Source organism: Equus quagga, chromosome 15, assembly GCF_021613505.1.
Source record: "Equus quagga isolate Etosha38 chromosome 15, UCLA_HA_Equagga_1.0, whole genome shotgun sequence".
Classification (NCBI taxonomy): Eukaryota; Metazoa; Chordata; class Mammalia; order Perissodactyla; family Equidae; genus Equus; species Equus quagga.
This window is the reverse complement of record NC_060281.1, coordinates 25,349,733-25,368,573: the sequence shown is the minus strand read 5'-3', so window position 1 is coordinate 25,368,573 and position 18,841 is coordinate 25,349,733. Positions and strand designations below refer to the sequence as shown.

General features: G+C 52.9%; 1 protein-coding gene across 1 annotated transcript in view; it reads right to left on the bottom strand.

Annotated features, from left to right (window-relative positions):
- The window catches only part of KCNK5 (potassium two pore domain channel subfamily K member 5), a 39,530-nt gene extending 21,755 nt beyond the window's left edge, over positions 1-17,775 (bottom strand). The window contains exon 1 of the mRNA XM_046641343.1: positions 17,231-17,775. Within this exon, the coding sequence (XP_046497299.1) occupies positions 17,231-17,416 (186 nt within the window). The 5' untranslated portion in view covers positions 17,417-17,775. The remainder of the gene's footprint in view (positions 1-17,230) is intronic.
- Positions 17,776-18,841: the final 1,066 nt, after the last annotated feature.

Below are 18,841 nucleotides of genomic sequence, written 5' to 3'. Positions count from 1 at the left end.
CATCACAGTCTAACAAGAGTCAGGCGGGCAGATGGGGGTTACATGACAGTGGAAGACAGCACGAGAAAGCAGTGGGCAAACCAACGGTGAGGCCAGGACAGTCCCTTTCAAGTCCAAGCAATGGGGCATGAAGCAGGACAAGAAACCCAAACATAGATGGGGGGACTGGAGCTCAAAATACATGAATGAACTGGATCACAGCAGACTCCCAGTCAGATGCTTCCTGCTCTGAAAACTGCTCACCCCTCCTTGCTCCCCTAGCCTCGGGTCTTCCACCTTCCCTGGCCCAGGACCCCCATCACGTGTCCTAGGAGCAACCTGGAAAACTCCTGCAAGTTTCGTCAGTCACCCCCTTTTTCCATTCTTTCTAGATTTGTAGTGGGATGATATGTTCATAGTTCTCATCCCAGAGGGGAGATGTACCCATGTGGCCAGCAGACTGACCCGACCAGTGACCCTGAACCTTAAGGAACAGGCTTTCCTTAGAACTGGGGATGCATTTCCAAGGACTGGGGACGTGTTGATGCTTCACTGCAGACTGGTGGGCTGGGGGCTGGGGTTGGAGCAGGCAATTAGAAGGAACCTGGAGACTCTGAGCGACAAGTTGGAGATCCATGAAAAATGACTCTTTCTACAGCCTGGTCCCACCTCAAAGGGAGCCAAAGCTGAGTGATGACACTGGGTTTGGGACACCTGGAGTCACCCTCCCACCAAATACACACTCATCTGAGTCTGATGGGACTGAGAGGGTAAGACAATCCACAGGCCTCTGTAAGACTCGCGCTTTCTTCAGATCAGACCAGTAGGTGTTCTCACCTCAGAAGAGCCTGCAAGTTTCCTGGCTGGTGGAACAGGAAAACCCCTTCCTGCGGGTTCTTGGTGCATCATCCTCCCCACTCCCAAGCTGCTGGGCCAGCTCTCCCCTTTCCCACCTTGAGCAGGAATGGAATTTGACTAGGCACTGAGAGAAGCAGGCGTGCCAATCAAAACCTCAACAGATTCCTATCAACACTCCCCAGAGTCCAATAGAACTGTGCTGTTGGAATGTTCTCTATCTCAGCAGTCCCACGTGGCTACTGATCCCTTGAAATGTGGCCAGTGTGACTGAGGAACTAAACTTTAATTTTATTAATTTTAATTTAAAACGAAACAGCCACAATAATTAGGAATATCATGTTAAAATAAAATTAATTAGCAACGTGTGGGTGGTGATGACTATACAGATGCAGAGTCAAACACAACAGCACATGCTACCCAAATGCTCCCCTAGGCAGGGTCTGCCTTTCCCTGGACCCTGGGGTTCACCCAAGCCTTGGTCCGTGGTCTGCAGCACACTCTGACTCTGAATTGCACGCGTGGTCCTGGGCTGTCCCAAACCCTGCCTGTGCTTGTGTTGTCGATCTGACAGGCAGGACAACATCTTCTTGGGCTCCTGTAGGACCTGGAAGAGGTGGATGCAAGCAGAGGCCAAGACAATACTTGTCCTTGGGCCTCTGGAGGACGCCTTCCCTCACAGGGGACACTGACCCCAACACTGGGTACAACCACTGGGGCTCCCCTGGCTCTGTCAGGCCTCTCCTAGGGAACCACACTCTTCTCGGGGGACGGTCGGCTCCTGTGTCCAATCTCAAACTTCTTGGTCTGCAGACCAAAGGCCCACCTAGTTTCCCCAGATTTTGAGAGCCTTCCCCTCAAATTGTTCAACAGCACTACTGCCCAGAAGTCAGCGCTCCAGCAGCTAACACACTGTTTAGCAATTACAGAAGTGATACCAGTTTTCAGAGTATGGTCTGTTAAAACCATGTTTATCTATGCTTTGTGTCCCTTGTATATTAAAAATGGCCAGTGTAGAAGTGGCTGATGATATATGCTTACATCTTACCATTTAAGAAAATTCAATTTCTTTTTTTTTTTTTTTGAGGAAGATTAGCCCTGAGCTAACATCTGCTGCCAATCCTCCTCTTTTTGGTGAGGAAGATTGGCCCTGAGCTAACATCCGTGCTCATCTTCCCCTACTTTATATGTGGGACACCACCACAGCATGGCTAGATAAGCAGTGCGTAGGTCGCGCCTGGGATCTGAAGTGGTGAAACCTGGGCTGCCAAAGTATGCAAACTTAACTGCCATGCCGCTAGGCCAGCCCCTCGATTTCATTTTTTTAAAAGCAATACAACAGCATTTCAGAAAACTGGGGAGGCAGAGAAAGAAAAAGACATTAACCATCCTGCCTCCCACTCAGAACCGCCTGCCTTTCGTTTTTACGTGGAGTTTCTATGACTCAATGCTAACAGAAAATGCACGTTAATTTGAGTCTCTCTGCTTCCCCTAGTCCTGTTTTTGTGTCACTTGGAGTCTGGCTCAGGGCTCAGACCCACTTTAAGAAACACCAAATTGAAGCACCAGGAAACCATGCCACCCCCAGGGCCAGGGCAGCTCGTGCACCAGGTGTCCCCGTTGCAGTCTGTCTGAGGGTCTCCCACTCTACCGGCCAGAGCCCACCAAGTCAATCAACAGGCCAGGATTAAACCGCGTGTGCAGAGCAGCAGGGCAGAGGTGTGGAGGAGCATGTACACAGATGGGAAATGCCTCAGGAAGGAGAACTTTTAACATATGTACACAACGACCCCAACACAGCACAAGTAGAGACTAGGGGTTGGACCACATGCAGCTCTCAGCCCCGGGGCATTCTGAAAAGAGAAGGTGTGCCAAAACCAAGGTCTGTGAAATCTGAATCCCCAGTAGGCTTGGTAGAACCTTCTAGAACATGACCCAGAAGTACCCTCTGACTCCCAAGTTGCCCTACCCTGGCCCTGGGGAACCTGCCCTGGGTCTAGGCAGATGCACACCCAGGGAGATGTTGACGTACTTCTCCAGGTAACCTATCGACCTGTCCTAATAGGGAACAGAGTGTCCCCAGTGAGGAGGGCACTGCGCACCCAAGAGGTAGAGGCCTGGGGGCAGTCCCAGAGGGCTTGCTGGGTGGGGGCAGAATCTGTCCAGGCAGGGCCCCCACTGGGAGAGCTAGGAACAGGGGGTTTCCAGATTGGAGGTGGGCCCATTGAAAGGCAAAGGACCTGGCTCTGGGTTTGGGGACTGGGGGGAGAGAGGTCAAAGGAGAGAGACACATAACTTCATGGCTCAGGAGGTTCATTAATAATTACCCTCTCACAGAGCGCTAGGTCAGGAATCCAACGTGGCACAGGTTGAAGGCCTTGTGGGGAGGGGGGAGGAGTGCAGACAAGGCAGAAGCCCCAGTGCAATGTGCTCTGATGGGGGCGGAGGGGCGGGGCGTGGCCCAGAGCAATGGGGCTCAAAGGAAGGCAACCCGCAGGCCCAGGGTCAGTGGGGCCTTCCCCGGCAGCCCAGCCTGCAGCAACTTCTCTCCCTTGGAGCCCCCTAGGCCTCTACAACATGCCACACCCCTACTTAATAATCCTTCATAGATGTTGCATGGCCCCGCCCCAACCTCAAAGGCAGGGATATGTCTAATGCTTACAATACCCACAACCCTTAAACCAGCCCTAGGCATTCAGCTGGCATTCAGTTAGTGTCTAATTGGCCTTGGTGAGCAAGTCCTTGGCTCAGAGAAGGGCAGTGATATAGCTTGGTCACACAGCAAGTCAGCTGAACCAGGCCCAGGACCCAGCTCTGTCTTCTAGTCCCCAACTCACTGGGCCACTCATAAGTAGATCTCAGGGCTGTGGCTAAAGTTTGGAGGATGCGGGAGGTGGGATGCTGAAAAGCTGATAAAAGTGAGGACACCCTCCCTTTTCCTGCTCCCCGGGGGGATGCTGACAAGACACTACTGCATCAGCCTGCTCCACTGAGCCCACTCAGCATTTATCCCTCGGCGAGAGGCAGCCCTTCCACCCGCTGCTCCAGAGGGGGCTGGGATGCTGAGAAGGGAAGGGCACCCTGCCAAAGCTAACACTGTCAGGATGCATTCCACGACCCGGGAGGCGAGAGTTTTATTTGAACAGGAGCTATGGGGAAGGCATGGGGCTGCGGTTCTTTCTCATCCAGAGGCACTGTGAACAGGTGCCATCCTGCACCTGGAGGCATGGGAGGAACAAGAACCTTACACTAGACACCAGAGGCACCTCAGCCAAAATAAACATTCAAGTCCGTAAAGGGCCTGCTCTGAAGTCCTCAGCATGCTGCAAAATAGCCCCTCACTGTCCCTGGCCATGCGGGCAGTATCCAGGCGACGCTTACACTCCAGGAGAAAGGCAAGATTAAAGCTCTTCCCTGGCCGACCCTGCGGCTGAGCGGTTAAGTTCACACGCTCCGCTTCAGCGGCCAGGGGTTTTGCCAGTTTGGATCTTGGGCACGGACATGGCACCTCTCATCAGGCCATGCTGAGGCGGGGTCCCAAATGCTACAACCAGAAGGACCCACAGCTAAAAATACACAACTGTGTACTGGGGGGCTTTGGGGAGAAAGAGGAAAAAATAAAATCTTTAAAAAAAAGCTCTTTCCCTCTATATGACTCCACTCATAGGTGGAAGTTAACATATTGACAAGGAGATCTGATCGGTGGTTACCAGGGAAAAGGGGGAGTGGGGGGAGGGCACAAAGGGGGAAGTGGTGTACCCACAACATGACTAACAATAATGTACAACTGAAATCTCACAAGGTTGTAATCTATCATAACATTAATAAAAAAAAAAAAGAAAAAAAAAAAAGCTCTTCCCTCCCAAGGTGCAGACCAACCGTCCTGCTGGCAGTTAGCCCTGGGGAAGCCACGCAGGGCATGTGTCACAAATGTGGGTTTAGCTGCCAGGGAGGTGGCAGGTAATGTGGGGACGCAGACAGGAACCCCACAGCCAAGAGGCTATTGTACCTCCCCCTCCAGCTCCTTGATTCTTGAGGGCTCAGTTTCCAGGTCCCGTGACCCACAAACCCTGCAGTGAAGGGTCAGGGGCCTGTTAGATCTGTAAGGACGATGAGGGAAAGGAGCTGAGGCCAGGGACAGAGCTGACAGCCCCAACTCTGAGCTGTGGCACCTACATACATAACTCAGGTTTTCTTGCTTTAAAACTTTTCACGCTGAAAATAGCAAACAAGCCTATATGTCAATGTGGTCAGGAAACAGTGGTGTCAGAACCCATGATGCTGAAGAGAGCAGTGCTCAGCGAAGGCCAGCAAGCACGCTCGGGGCGCTCCTGGGTGGCTGGGAGCCCACAGGCCCAAGTAGAAAGCCGGTCCCAAGGAATGCTGGGAGCCTAGCAAGATCAGGGTCACTGGTGCTAAGTTAGGACCCTACAGAGTCTACATGAGAGGTCACTGCAGAGCTCTGGCCTTGGACCCAGAAGGCCTGGGTTCAGGCCACTAACTGGCTATGCGACTTTGACTAAATTGTTTAATGTCTCTGCCTCAGTTACCCTGTCTGCACAATGAGGTTCCCACAGCACCTGTCTTACCACTATTGGGGAGTCGGTGTGATGTGGTGTGGCCCCGCCTTCACCAAGTGTCAGCTACTGTTACTACTGTCGCGTGGCTGTCGTTACGCCTCCATTGCCACCACCCCCAGAGTCATTTACGTTATCAGTAGACTGAGACCTGGAGTTCTTGGTAAAAGCTGAAACTTGCTATGAGTGTGCAGGCTCTGAGAACGCCTCTCCGCCCTCAGGAGATGGCCTCCTGTCTGGAAGGAGGCCAGCTGGAAGTCAAGGGCAGGGGTCCAGAAAGAGGCGAGACTACACATAGCAGAGTCCAAATCACTTGGGCCACTGCGAGGACCTTGGCTCCTCGTCTGAGGGAGAAGCTGCTGAGGGTTTTCTGAGTTGGGGGAGTCCTGATCTGACTCTACTGGGACCCCTGACTGCTGTGGTAGGGACCAAGAAACCTATTTCGAGATGTGGCAATCACCTTTTAACCAACCTCAGTGGCCACTGCTTCCAAGAAGCCTTCCCTAATTGCCCCACTTAGCTCTAATTACTCCTTTATTGTACTTCCCCCGCCCCTGGTAAGCACAGTAACCTTGGAAAAATTACATAACCTCCCAAGGTCTGGGCCTTGGCTCCAGGGCTGTAAAGGGAGGCCAGTCAGATAACCACTGAGCTCCCTGCAACCTCACATTTTATGATTCGCTGCCAGGAGAGGTGCCCAGAGCCTGACCCTCCTCCCCTCTGTCGGCCACCCCCTGCCAGCCTCCAAGGCAGGCTCCGGAGAAAGCAGCCAACAACAGCTTCTTGGGCGCAAACACACAGGGAGCAGGGTCCTGTGATGGGGAAACTCCCTGGGGAAGCAGCAGATCATTTCTGCTCCAGGCTCTGCATGGCCCCAAAAAAACATCCTCCCTCCTGAGCCTGCAATTTCACCACAATTTCACCTTTCACCTCTTTTCCCAGAAAAACTCACTAGTGGGTGGGGCAGCTGGCGCTCAAGATCACAGGAAGGGGTGTGCTGCGGCAGGTTATGAAATCCAGCAGGCCAATTTAGTGTAAGGAGACTAAGTGCTCTGCCTCTCAAAACGCCATCGAGGTTTTGATTTAAAAGGGGATTCAAGGTAGGGTGACAGGCGGCTCAGGGAAGAAAGGCTCTGGACCTGGGTGAGCCAAGGTAGTGTAACCCGAGCTTGGTTCTAGAGACGGTGTCCCTGGCTCCTCGCCAGGCCTTGGTTTTGCCATCCAGCAAATGGGATGGCGTCTTGCTGCCAGACCTCACAGAGTAAGGCCCAGAGGTCACCGGAAGGTACCTCCAATGAACACGTGTGCACAGATCCGTGGCAAGACTAAAGGTGGGGCTCCAAGCGTGCAAAGCCTGTATTTCTTCGAGCTTCTTAGAGGTCACCCAGGCAACACCATACAACACTCCTGCTCCATCCCCTGGGGCCAATATCCTTGGTCAGATGTGGAGGGGGTGCCATCTGGGGTGGGCCATGGGGTTTTAGAAAAAGCCCAGTGCAGGCTCCAGTCATGCCAAAGGAGGTACCAGCTGGGACACGCCCTTCTCCCCTGCAAACAGCCCGGCCTTCCTCCTGCTCCTCCTCCAAAGGCTCTGAAGATCAAACACCAGCTTCCACAAGGAAGGGGCAGGGGGGTGCTGTTTCCCCCCCAGCACGTCCACTCACCCTGTCGGTTTCCGCAGTACGTGGTCTGAAGACACTCCCCAAAAGGCAGGGACGGGCCTGTTCTCTTCAGCAGCCTCTAACAGATCTGGGCACATAGTACGTGCTTAGGAAACAGCTGCTGGAGGAAGGCCTGGGTATTTGCTCTGTCTCAAGTTCCTTGAAAGCAGAAACCACAGCTCGCCTCCAGCACCTAGCCCAGTGTGAAGGACAGACCTGCCAAACACGCTCACGCTGACTGGCCTTGTTAATCCCAGGGGAAAGGAATTTAGGAAGAATTTATGAAACAAGGGGCGGAGGGGAGCAGAGACGGGGGTTCCTGGAGATAAACGGACCCAGAGAGGGAGAGCTGTTTATTCTGCAAAGTCCTTCAAAGGGAGAAGATAACAATAAGGCGGTTTTAAAGGTTAACTTGGAGCTGGAAGCTGCGGTGAGCTTTACCGGCATTTTTCTCCGGTTATCTTCACTCCCAACAAGACAGGGTAATACTACTCCCACTTTCCAATGAAGCAGTGTGCTCAAGGTTGCATGGCTTGCAAAGGCAGTGGGACTTGAAAGCCTGTCTTAACCATCAGGCAACATGGCCTCACCTCAAGTGGCTTGAAGGGGAAGTGGGAGTAAATTTTGATAATGGCACTCCCCCTGTCCTTGTCATGATCTGGAGCCTAGGAGACCAGGGGCCAGAGTCTGGGCCTGCCTCAATCCACCCAGGTGACTGCCTTGACCTTCTAAGAGGCTTGGGTCCTCCTGACTGGACTTCCAACCTGAAGGTCCACATGGCTCTTGGGGTCCCCCTCACAGCCAGGTACACCGCCGGGCACCCAGGGCCCAACGGACACTGTCTGAGCAAGTCAGTGGTCAACTGAAACTCACACGCTTACTGAGCATGTCTTGTGGGCTACGCCTGGGTGCACAGGGCCAAGGATGGGAGACATGGCCCCATGCAGGGCTCCTTCAGTCTCGCTGGGCCTAATTTAACAGGCGCTCCAAGCCTTCTTGAATGAATGGATGAATTTACTCAAAGGAAGTGGAGTCCAGAGAGGTGAAATTGGGCTCACACAGCACAGACCAGTACTGTAGGGAGAATCAGAACCCAGGTTAGAATCAGCTATTCCCTACAGAGTTTAGACACAGGTCCCAGCCCCAAGCGTGGGTCCACAAAGACACAGGGAGGAGCTCAACTGTGTACAAGGACAAGGCCCCCAGCAGCCCACAGCGCTAGCCACCAGGCTACAGGAGCTAGCAGTGGCCCTGCAACAAAGGGCCTCACTCGGCTTCTCTCCTAGCCTTGGGGGTAAGCCTCTCTCTCACAGGAGGGACCCAGCTAAGCAATTGCAGCCAGATTACAGTAGGCCATGGGAGGTGACAACACCAGAAGTACACAATCCTGCCTAAATATTTTGGCAGGAAACCCAAATATTTAGATGGAGGAGAGGAAAAATAGAATGTACATTTCAAAGCCAATCAAAGGGACCTAACTACAAAGGGCCCTCTGAGAGGGGAGATGGATGTTGTTTGCCCCCAAGGAGGGCATAACTCTGTCCCCAGATCCTGCGTGACCACCCTCCAGGGAGGACACCCATGAGGCCATCTGAACCCAGGAGTCCTCCAGAAGGGAAAAGGTTTAACCAAGGCCTGGGACAAGCCAGGACTGAGCAGAGAAAGCCTTGCCCTTTTTTCCAAGAGCAGGGAGCAGGGCCCAGCTGGTAGGGAAGAAGTAAACCTTCCATATTTTCAGATGCTGACTATTAACTCTTTCGGGGGGAGGGTTGTGGGTAAATGGAAAATGAGGGTTTGCAGGAAATGGAAAATGACGAGTGACTTCACTAGGAGAGATCTGGTGGGTTTTATCATCCTTGTCTCCATCTCCAGGTTAAGAGCTCAATACATGGTGGGCCTGAAGTGGGTGTCAGGAGCAGGGGCCCTGCAGAGAGATGGGGTACAGAAACAGCACCTCGCTAATACATAGCGAGTCACTGGTTGCACGTGCCAGGCACTCTGTCTAGTGTGTTTGCACGGATTCTGTGGGCATGAGGGGGATGCTATACTATTATCCCACTTCATTGATGCAGAGACTGACTTTTGTTCAAGGTCACACAGCTAAGGAAGCGTCCTGAAAGCTGTCCCATACATGCTAAGGCTCTGAAGAAACCACCCATGCCCTGCACTTTCCCACCTCTAGGTCTTTGTTCCTTGTTTTTTCCACCTTCAGTGCAGCCTCATATGGAGCAAAATGGTTCAGAGGGTGGGCTCTGGGTTCAAATCCTTGTTCTTCCACTTCCCAGTTGTACGACCTTGGGCAGGTTACTGAACGTCTATGGTCCATAGTTTGTTGCTCCCACCATGAGGTAGTGGCGGTAAGAGTACCAACTGCAGAAGGCTGCTCTGAAGATTCATGAGATGATGCACAAAATAGTTCCTGCAGTCTGAGGGTAAGCAAGTGCTCAATAACTGTTAGCTGGCATCCCCCTCCCCTACCCCAACTTCCTGCGCACTCCAGGCACCCCAATCTGGTGGCTCGACCTCCACTCATGGATAGGACCCAAGGCTCTGAGTCAGGAGCGGGGATGCATCCCAGCTTCTAGCTAGCCATGTAGACTCAGGCATGTCCCCTGGCTCTGGCTTTCTGTTTAATGGGAGCCGAATCTCACCCACAGGACTGGTTCAATGAAACAGAAGTAAAGAACCAGCCCAATGTGTGGCACATAGTAGGGACACTCACAGGGGCTGCTACTCACACCTCTCATCCTTCGATCCTAGCTCACACTCCTCCTTCTTTAAGTTCAAGAGCAGACATCTATCTCCATGGTACGCACTTGGAACACTTATCAACGTCACTCAGGTAACAGCTCCTTACCTTTCTTTCTCTAGATTAGGGGCTCCCTGAGGGCAGGGACCTTGTTTTGCTCAAAGCCAGATCGCCCACAGGCCAGGGGGTTCTACAGGCCTCAGGAAACAGGAACTGAATCTTCCGAAGCCCTCTGACCCTCATCCAACTCTCCAGCCTCTTCCATCTGCAACCCATCACTCAGCACCAGGACCGTATCTCCCCTCGTTTCACCAGGGAGGCCCTGTTTTCTCTCCCCAGCTAGACCAAGATCCTGAGGGCTAAAGCCCCCTCTGGCCTCTGAGGCTTCAGCAAACACAGAAATGATAGGTGGTAGGGAGGGATCCTTCTGTGACCCCACCCTTACTTTGCCCAGGTCTCTCTTGAGGTTTGGGGGACCGGGTTAACTCCTCACAAAAAGCCTAGAGGCCCCAGGCAGCTGTTAAGAGAGTCGGAGCACATCACGCCCACTTTTACATAAAGGGGCAACTAAGGCACAATCTGGGAAGGTCATCCACTGGGCGGGGCTGTGTCTTCAGCAGGGACAGGGACCCAGCTCTGAAGAACAGAAGAGAGAGGCGCCCTAACTGAAAGCTGGGATGTGAGGGAAGGTGGGTGGGCTCCTTGGGGGGCTGTAAGCTCTGTGGGCTTTGGTGGAAAAGCACACATTCCATTATGTCAGAAGGAGAAGAGGAGGAGGCATCCTTATCAGAACAGCCACGGGGTAAAGGGATCAATGCACAGAAACGCCATTAATTTAGAGGAGAATATTCCACTTTTAAGTTGCAAACGGCTGTGAGAGACGATGAAACTTTCTGAAATGCCGTTCACTCCCCGACTTGAAAATTGCAAAAATTTAGTGAGTTCAAATTCCTTGGCTAAACCCAGCAGCTTCGTCATCTGACCCTCACCTCTCTGCCCTGTGGCCGCAGCCCAGGACCAGCTCGAAGTTTTACACTTCCCCAAGGGCTGTGGGCGAGAAAGATTCACCATCCCCTCCTCCTCTGTCTAGCTCTTTAAAAACTTGGTTGCTGTATAGTCAGAAGTGGGGTTGCTGGATCATATAGTCGTTTGTTCCATTTTTAATTTTCTGAGGAACCTCTATACCGTTTTCCATAGGGACTGCACCATTTTACTCAAAAAGACAAATAGTGTATGATTCCACTTATAAAGCCTCTAAAGCAGTCAAATTCACAGAAACAGAGCAGAATGGTGGTCACAGGGACTGGGGGAGGAGGGAAACGAGAGTTGTTTAATGGGTATAGAATTTGTATTGCAAGATGAAAAAGTTCTGGAGATCTGTTTCACAACAATGTGAATATACTTAACACTATTGAACCGTACTCTTAAAAATGGCGAAGACGGTAAACTTTCTTCTGTTTTTTTGAAGATCGGCCCTGAGCTAACATCTGTTGCCAATCTTCCTTTCTTTTATTTTCCTCTCCAAAGCCCCGGTACATAGGTGTATATCCTAGCCATGGGTCCTTCTAGTTCTTGTATGCGGGACGCTGCCACAGCACGGCTTGATGAGCAGTGCTAGGTCTGCACCCAGGATCCGAACCAGCAAACCGCGGGCCGCCAAAGTGGAGTGCGTGAACCTAACCACTCGGCAACAGGGCCGGCTCCTTCTTATATGTTTTTTTACAACAATAAAAACTTTGGTTGACATTTCTTCTGCTCTAGGAAGGTCTTCCTGAATCTATGTGAGCCACACTCGTGCGTGGATGGCCCCATCACGTAGTAGGGATATCTGGGAGGAGGGGTGGCAGTGGCAGCTAACACACTGAGCGCTCACTATGTGTCCAGCACTGTTCTAAACAGCCTATGAGGGTAACATTATGGCATGCCTGCAGGGCCCACCCTATAACCACAGACACTGCTTGGATGGTGGGTCTTTCAGCAACAGCAGGGGGCCTGCACTGGGTGAGGAGAGTGGCAGCTGGTGAGAGATCCCTGTTAAGGGCAGCATGCTCTCTATCCATGCCAACCCAGGCCTGGGGAGGACGGACCAGTCAGGGCTCCTCTGCCTTATTCCAAGAGTCCAGGGGGATACTCAGTGAAATCTCCGAAGACATTAACCTCTACCTTCTCCACTCCCTAAAAGGAACATCAGAAGGAGGTGAACTTATTTCACATACTTTTCCATAGTCATCCACATCACCTGGCCTCTCTGTGTCACCCAGTTCTGGCCCATCAATTCTTGTCCCACCACTGGATCTAGCATACCAATTTGTACAAAGACTCTCTTGGGGGTTCCGTCTCAGGAGCCCGGCTCCTCTACTCCCCAAAGCCTTGTACTTCCCTACCCCCACCCCACCACACACATCGAGTTCAGGGGCTAGCCTAATATGACAGCGAACAGCCAAGTTCAAGATGAAAGCCCTTGACCTGAGGTCAGAGCCAGCCAAGCACAGCACCCACAACTGGAAGATTGTGTTTCTTTTAAACGCCAGATGATAAATATGGCAAAACCCCAGGAAAATACCTAGAAACAACAGTCATCACCTCCCTTGTACCCGCTTCTATAAGACTCCCCCCCACCCCCACTAGAACCTTTCAACACTTGCTAATTTCTATTCTGGCTAAGTCTCTATTACCATGCCATCCATCTGTAATCATCCTAAGGGCTCTAGTAAACCTCTCAAAACGATTCAATAAAAATTCACTTTAACTGCTAAAACTCTAACCAGAGCAGTTAACTAAGGCAGATTTATCGATTTGAGATTTTTTTTTTTGGCTGCCCTCAACTTTGAGTGGAACATAAATGAGAAAGCGAGCCATTAGGAAGGGACCTCTTTCTTCCATTTCCTCTCAAAAGCTCAACTTCTCCACTTTCCACTTCTGCAGTCCTAGACGTGAAAGTTCAAGTTCAAACTAATGACGTGGAGGCTCCACAATCCTGGATAATCAAAAGATCTATTGTGTTCCCTTTACTTACAAAGGCAGTTAAGTGGACCAGTGCGCTTTACAATTTTCACCAAGGCTTGAAACAAAAGAGGTTTTCATGTTAACCCTCAATTCTCCAAAATATCCAATTAACACGCCCTGTTCTAAGCATTTTGGTCAGATGTAATTTTACCACCTAATCCATGGTTATATTTTTCAAATTTTAGGAGGAGGATTGGTGTGAATAACAGGATGTCAGAACCTCAAAATGGCAATTGGCCTCACTACTGTAGACTGGAACGTGTATAGAGTAGGAAGGGTCCAGGAAATGAAAGGAGAGAAGTCTGGCAGACGTGGAAAATCTCCGGAGAGGATAACGCAGTTTGGAGCTTAGCGGCAAGGAGGCCAGCAGGATCCAAGAGGCTTCTGGGAACTGGTCAGCTATGTGAGCAGTCAGGAAAACCCAGTTAGGGATGGGGGCCCCAGTGGAGGGCAGGGCCTGGGGTGACCCCTATTGCACCCCCAAAAGCCACAGCACAAAGCAACACCCCACTCTCTTCCCCCTTCTTTTCCTTGCTAAACCCTGGTAATTCCAAAACCCCACTCTGGCTTGAGATCACCTCCTCCTGAAAGCCCTCCCTGACTCCTTAGGCTGGACCTGGGGACCCTCATTAAGAAGCCCTCCTGAATTCCTCTGGGGGTGCCTCACAAACTATCCTGTCATGGTGGGTTTATTGATCCTTCTCCCAGCAGCCAGTCTGAGCCCAGCCGTGTCTAACTCATCTTTGAACTCCCAGCGTTTTGCCCAGTGCCTGCCACACAGTAGGTGCTTAATACATGCTTGCTGACTAATTCCCATGTACTCTGGAATACAACACACTTCGATTTGAAACCTGACCCTGCACTCTATGATCCTGGGCAAGTTACATCATCTTTTCAAGTGTCATTGTCCTCATCTATAAAAGGGGATGGTTGGTAAGATTAAATTAAAATAAGAAAGCATGTAAAGTGCTTATTCGAAGCCCTGGGGCATGGTGGGCTCTCAAATCCTTCCTGTTGATCACTGCACACCAGGGGTAAAGGCTGAGAGGTTCATTCCTCCCCTGCACCTCAACCCTCTGCTTCTTTGTGCTTCCATAGGAATAGTGGGGTGGGGTGGACGGCTGGTCATTTCAGTAACAGAGGAGGTGGCGCTCAGCCAGGCGGAACGCCGGGGAAGCCCATGTGCCAATGCCGTTTTAGGGGAGATAGAAAACAGAATTTCCCAGCAGAGCAGAGTCCAGCTGAACCAATGTACTCAGCTCACTTACAGGCCAGCCATTCAACAGGTGCACGTGCCCCAGAGGGAGGGCAAGGGCACCCAAAGAGCAGGCTCTGGAGGCAGACTGCCCCATTCCCCACCCAGGCGGCGCCCTCCTGCTGTGTCACCAAGGCCACTTTACCTTCCCTGAGCTTCGGTCTCCTTATCTGAATACATAAGGCTGCAGTAAAGAGTACCTGAACTAACGCAGGTAAAGCACCTGGCAAGTTGCCTTGGTCAACGTGTGCGCAATAAATGCTGGCGAGGGCTATGTGCTTGCTCCACACACCTCCTGCCTAACGCTCTACTTGGCCCTCACCAGACCCTCATTTTGCAGATGAGGAAAGAGAGGCAAAATTAAATGGTTTGGTGGGTAAATGGCCAAGACAGATGGCAAAACCAGCCTGTGCCCTCTCTCATAAAGTGCAGATACCACCCACAACGCCCAACACACAAGGTGCTCAGTCAACGCTTAACCCCACTTCTGGGAGCCTCTGCAATTTCGGAACAGGCTGGGGGAGTGGGTCACCCAACACCTGGTGGAACAAGGCTTGAGAGCAAGGGTTCAAGATGGTTCTGAAGGCAGGAAGGAGGGCGATCACGTGGTCCAGGGCTGGTGGCGTGCTGAGCATTTGAAAGTCCGCCCCCGTTCAACCACAATTGAACAGGGAGGAAGCGCCTGACAACTCAGGACTATTTCCAAAGATCTAAAGATCTAAAGGTGTGCTAACTCTCTTTCATGCATTTGAAAGCACACATACAACTTCCAGTGTTAAGAAAAACCCCAACCCAGAGTGTGCCCCCTCCCTTCCAACGACCCTTCCCAGGAACCTGCCCCCACCCCAGGAATTCCTAGCGAGGGACTGTTTTAGGTTTACAAAGGCAAGACGACACAGAATCTCAGGTGGAAAATGCTGAAGCAGCCAGATGGGAAAGAAGATTTTTGAGTTTTCATTTTTCCTTAAACCAATTTCCTGAGGCCTGAGGCAGTGCCCCAAGTCACAGATCAGAAAGCCGCGCCAGGCAGAATTTTCTGCAGACTAAAAGTGACACTAGCAAAATGCTTCCACTGGTCCGTTTTCGTTTCTTGGGTTTTTCCTATGAAGGGAGGGGACTTGCCCAGTTGGAGATGGTTTGTGCCGGGGATGGGGCAGGGCTGCCCATAATCATTTCCAAATCAGACTGGCCTGAAGCCAAATCCTTTTCTAAAAGCTACCTGCCCACTCTTGGGGGGTAATAGTTGACGGGTTTAACAGGACCTCAAAATAAGAGGCATTCTGTTTGCTCCAACACCTTGAGAAAGCTGTCTAACCTCCAAAGCTACTACCACCAGCTGCACCCGGCTGCCTCAGCCCAACCCCTCCTTTTCCCTTCCCCTCGTGTTTTGAAGTTTATTTTCCCACATTCAGCCTTGAATTCTTTCCTTCCTTCCCCTGCAGTGGCGGAGAAGCAGCGAAGAGGGAAACACTTCGAGGGCAGCTCGTTTCTTTATCATCCCCGCCTGCCCCTTTCCCCTCTAAACAAAGCCCTGGAAGAAACTAAACAACAACTCATTCTCCAGAGGAATTGTTTCCTCAGGGAAATTATCAAGTGACCCCTCCCCAACACACACACACACAGGGCAGACACCCATCCACAGGCAACGGCTTCATCCCACAACTCCAGCTGTGAGGAGCTAACCCGCTCAACTACCTTCTGAAGTTCATCCTCCCCACCAACCTCACCTCCCACCGCCCCCACCCCGGGAACTGCTCCAGGACCCAGGCTCTCCCCACGAAAACCAAGCTCCCCTTCCACCGGCCCCTGAGAAGACAAGTCTTCATGTGCCCGGCTGTTGGTGGGCACCCATATGCTCATTCGTGTGAATGTCCATCGACCTGGGGACAAAAATGGGGTGCCACAGGCAAGACATCTAAGACATCTTCATGTTTTCCAATGCTTTCTACCTTCCAACAGTCTGGGGCAGGACAAACGGATGAAGATGGGTTCATTCCCATTTTACCTATGGAGAAACTGGGGCTGGAAAAATGGGGACAACTAGACAGACATAAAGTAGTGTGGGGCTGGTGTAGATTAAATGCTGTTTCTCATCAAACCTCCTTTCTGGTATGTTTCACCCCAAGAGATCTACCCCTATTCTACCTCACAATCTAGAGCCCCTACAGGCTCTTACCCAGATCCTGGTCTGTCCACTGGGTGGAAGTCATTAGCGTAGGCCAAGAAGGGTGGGGTGGTTGAGGCTAAGAGCCTTGCAGAAACTGGAGTAGAAGGCCTCGGTTCCCAAACTGGCCCAAGGTCAGCCCCACAGTTTATCCAAGTGAGGTCAATGCCATCCATAGGGCATATGAACCAGAAGATAAGAGGTTCCCAATGCCAAGGTGGACGAGAAACTCTCCCCACCACCTTCCACTCTGCACAACCTCTCCTTTTCCCCCAAAATGGGACTCCCTGGGTTTTATTCTTTTGTTCAACCTGCTACTTTCACAAAATTTAACTCCAAGCCCTTAAGGGATGTCTCCGCGAGATAAGTCTTCCCGGAAGCCTGAGCGCGTCCCGAACATTCCAGCCAACAGCCCCAGCCCCAGCCCGGGGGCTCAGGCCCGACAGAGCCCCGCACGCCCTCCCCGAGCCCTGCGGGGCGGGGTTCTTTGCTCAGCCTGGGGCTGGAGGACCCTCCCGCAACGCCGACGGGCTCACGGTCCCGAAGAAAAGCCGGGCGGGCGCGGCATCGGCCCCTGAGCTGGGAGGTGGTGACGCGACGGGGTGGCACCGACTGGGCTCCCGAACTCCGGGAGCGTCTCCAAGGAAAGATAAACGCCTTTATCTGCCCCACAGCCTCCCTCTAAGGAGGGAGGTACCCGCACACCCACACCGAGCCCCCGCGGGGCCTGGTTCACCGCGAGATCAACCCTAAGTTCTTCTCTGGACAAACTGGGTTCCAAAGAGTCTCGGCGCATGGGTGACTCCCGTGTCCACGGGGGAACGAGAGACCCCAGCAGCCAGACGCATAGTGAGACGTCCTCTCCTGTCATCCCCAGGACCACCCACAGGGACTGAGGGTCGTCCAAAGCTGAGAGGCTTCCCTTCCGCACTCCCACAGCTCCAGCCAGCTTCAGGTGCATGTAGGGGTACGGCGGGGGCTCACCTCCAGGATCTTGTCCAGGCCCTCCTGTCCCAGGCACGGGAACTCCTTGAGCAGACGCAGTTTCTGCGTATAGTAGTTTTTCTTGGCCTCTTTCCAGTGCGGCTCCTCGAGCACCTCGAAGATCGCCGCCCCGATGGCCAGGTAGAAGATGATGGCCGAGGTGAGCAGAGGGCCCCGGTCCACCATGGCTCCGGAGCAGCCGCCTCCTCGAGAAAGCCTCCCCTAGCCCCAGCGGCTCCCGATCCACCCGCCCTCCAGCCTCTGGGAACAGCTGTTTGAATTTGGAGCTCCGCATGCGCAGTGTCCCGTCCCCCCGGCGCCGCTCCCGGGACAAAGTTGCTCCGCCAAGTTGGTCCACTGAGCGCGGGGAACTGTGTGGGGCCGTTCTCACTCGGGCCGGGGGCGGGCGGACACCCAGGGGGCCGAGGGGAAGCCCTGAATCGCGGGGCGAAAAGAGCTGGGTGAACTGTGGGCCGGACTCCGGGGAGACACGTGGATCACCCCTCCGCGCGCCACAGCAGTGTGCGCCGCGCCCGCCTCCGCGCGCCTCTTTAACCCGCGCCCAGCGCGCGCTGCCCGCCCGTGTCGACCCCCTCCCGGGGGAGGGGCCGCCGCAGGCCCCGCCCCGCCAGCCCCGCCCCCGTGCAGGCCCCGCCCCGCGCAGGCCCGGCGGCCCGCCCCGGAGTCGCGGCCGGGCGCGTGCTGGGGCGAGCTCTGTGCTCCGTGCGCTCGCGCTCCCGGGGCTGCCGCCAGGGGAGGCTGTGCGCCCCGCAGGGCCCCGGGGGTTGCGATCTCTGAGAGTCGCGTCCGTTACTAGCGCTGGTGCATTAACTGAGTGTGTACCTGATGACCGAGGTCAGGAAGTTATTACTCTTGGTATTTTCATTATAATTCAATTTTCACTTACTGATGTTTCTGCCAAGAAAGCTTGGTTCTCAGTCTCTTTCTGTCTCACACACCTTCCTATAAGTCTGGGGAAAAGAGATTAGAAAAGGACTGGAGAAGCTGTAGAAAATCAGAGGATGTCAGGAACTAATCCAGCCATAAAGGCGCGACTCCCTCTCGCCCCTTTTTCACCTGGCCTGGGGAGACCCCCATAACCCCACGTGCTCCAAGGAAGCAGCACTGTTCCAGCCTCCTCCCCCCACCCCCGCACTGTAACTGCAGGGAACACTTGACCTCTTTCGTACTCCCAAGCCTGTTTAAAATTGCAACCCCCTCCACGCACGCTCCTTATCCCCCCGTTGGCCTTGTTTTCTTCCTAGCACTAAACTCCTTCTAATATACTATGTAACTTTATTTCTCTGGTTTACTCTGTTTGGCGCCCCCCACTCCCCAATGCGCGCGCGCGCGCGCACACACACACACACACACACACACACACACACACACACACTAGAAGCTCAGCTAGGAGGGTGGGGAGTCTGGATTGTTCAACAATATATCCCCAGTGGCTGTGGTATAGTAGACACTCAACAAACGTTTGTGCAATGAAGGGGTGAATGAATTTGTCAAAAACACACACTCAGGATATGTCTCCCTCACTTGGCTACCATTTACTGAGTGTGGATAAAACCCCAGCGATACGGCATCCTTTCCGTGTCTTGTAAG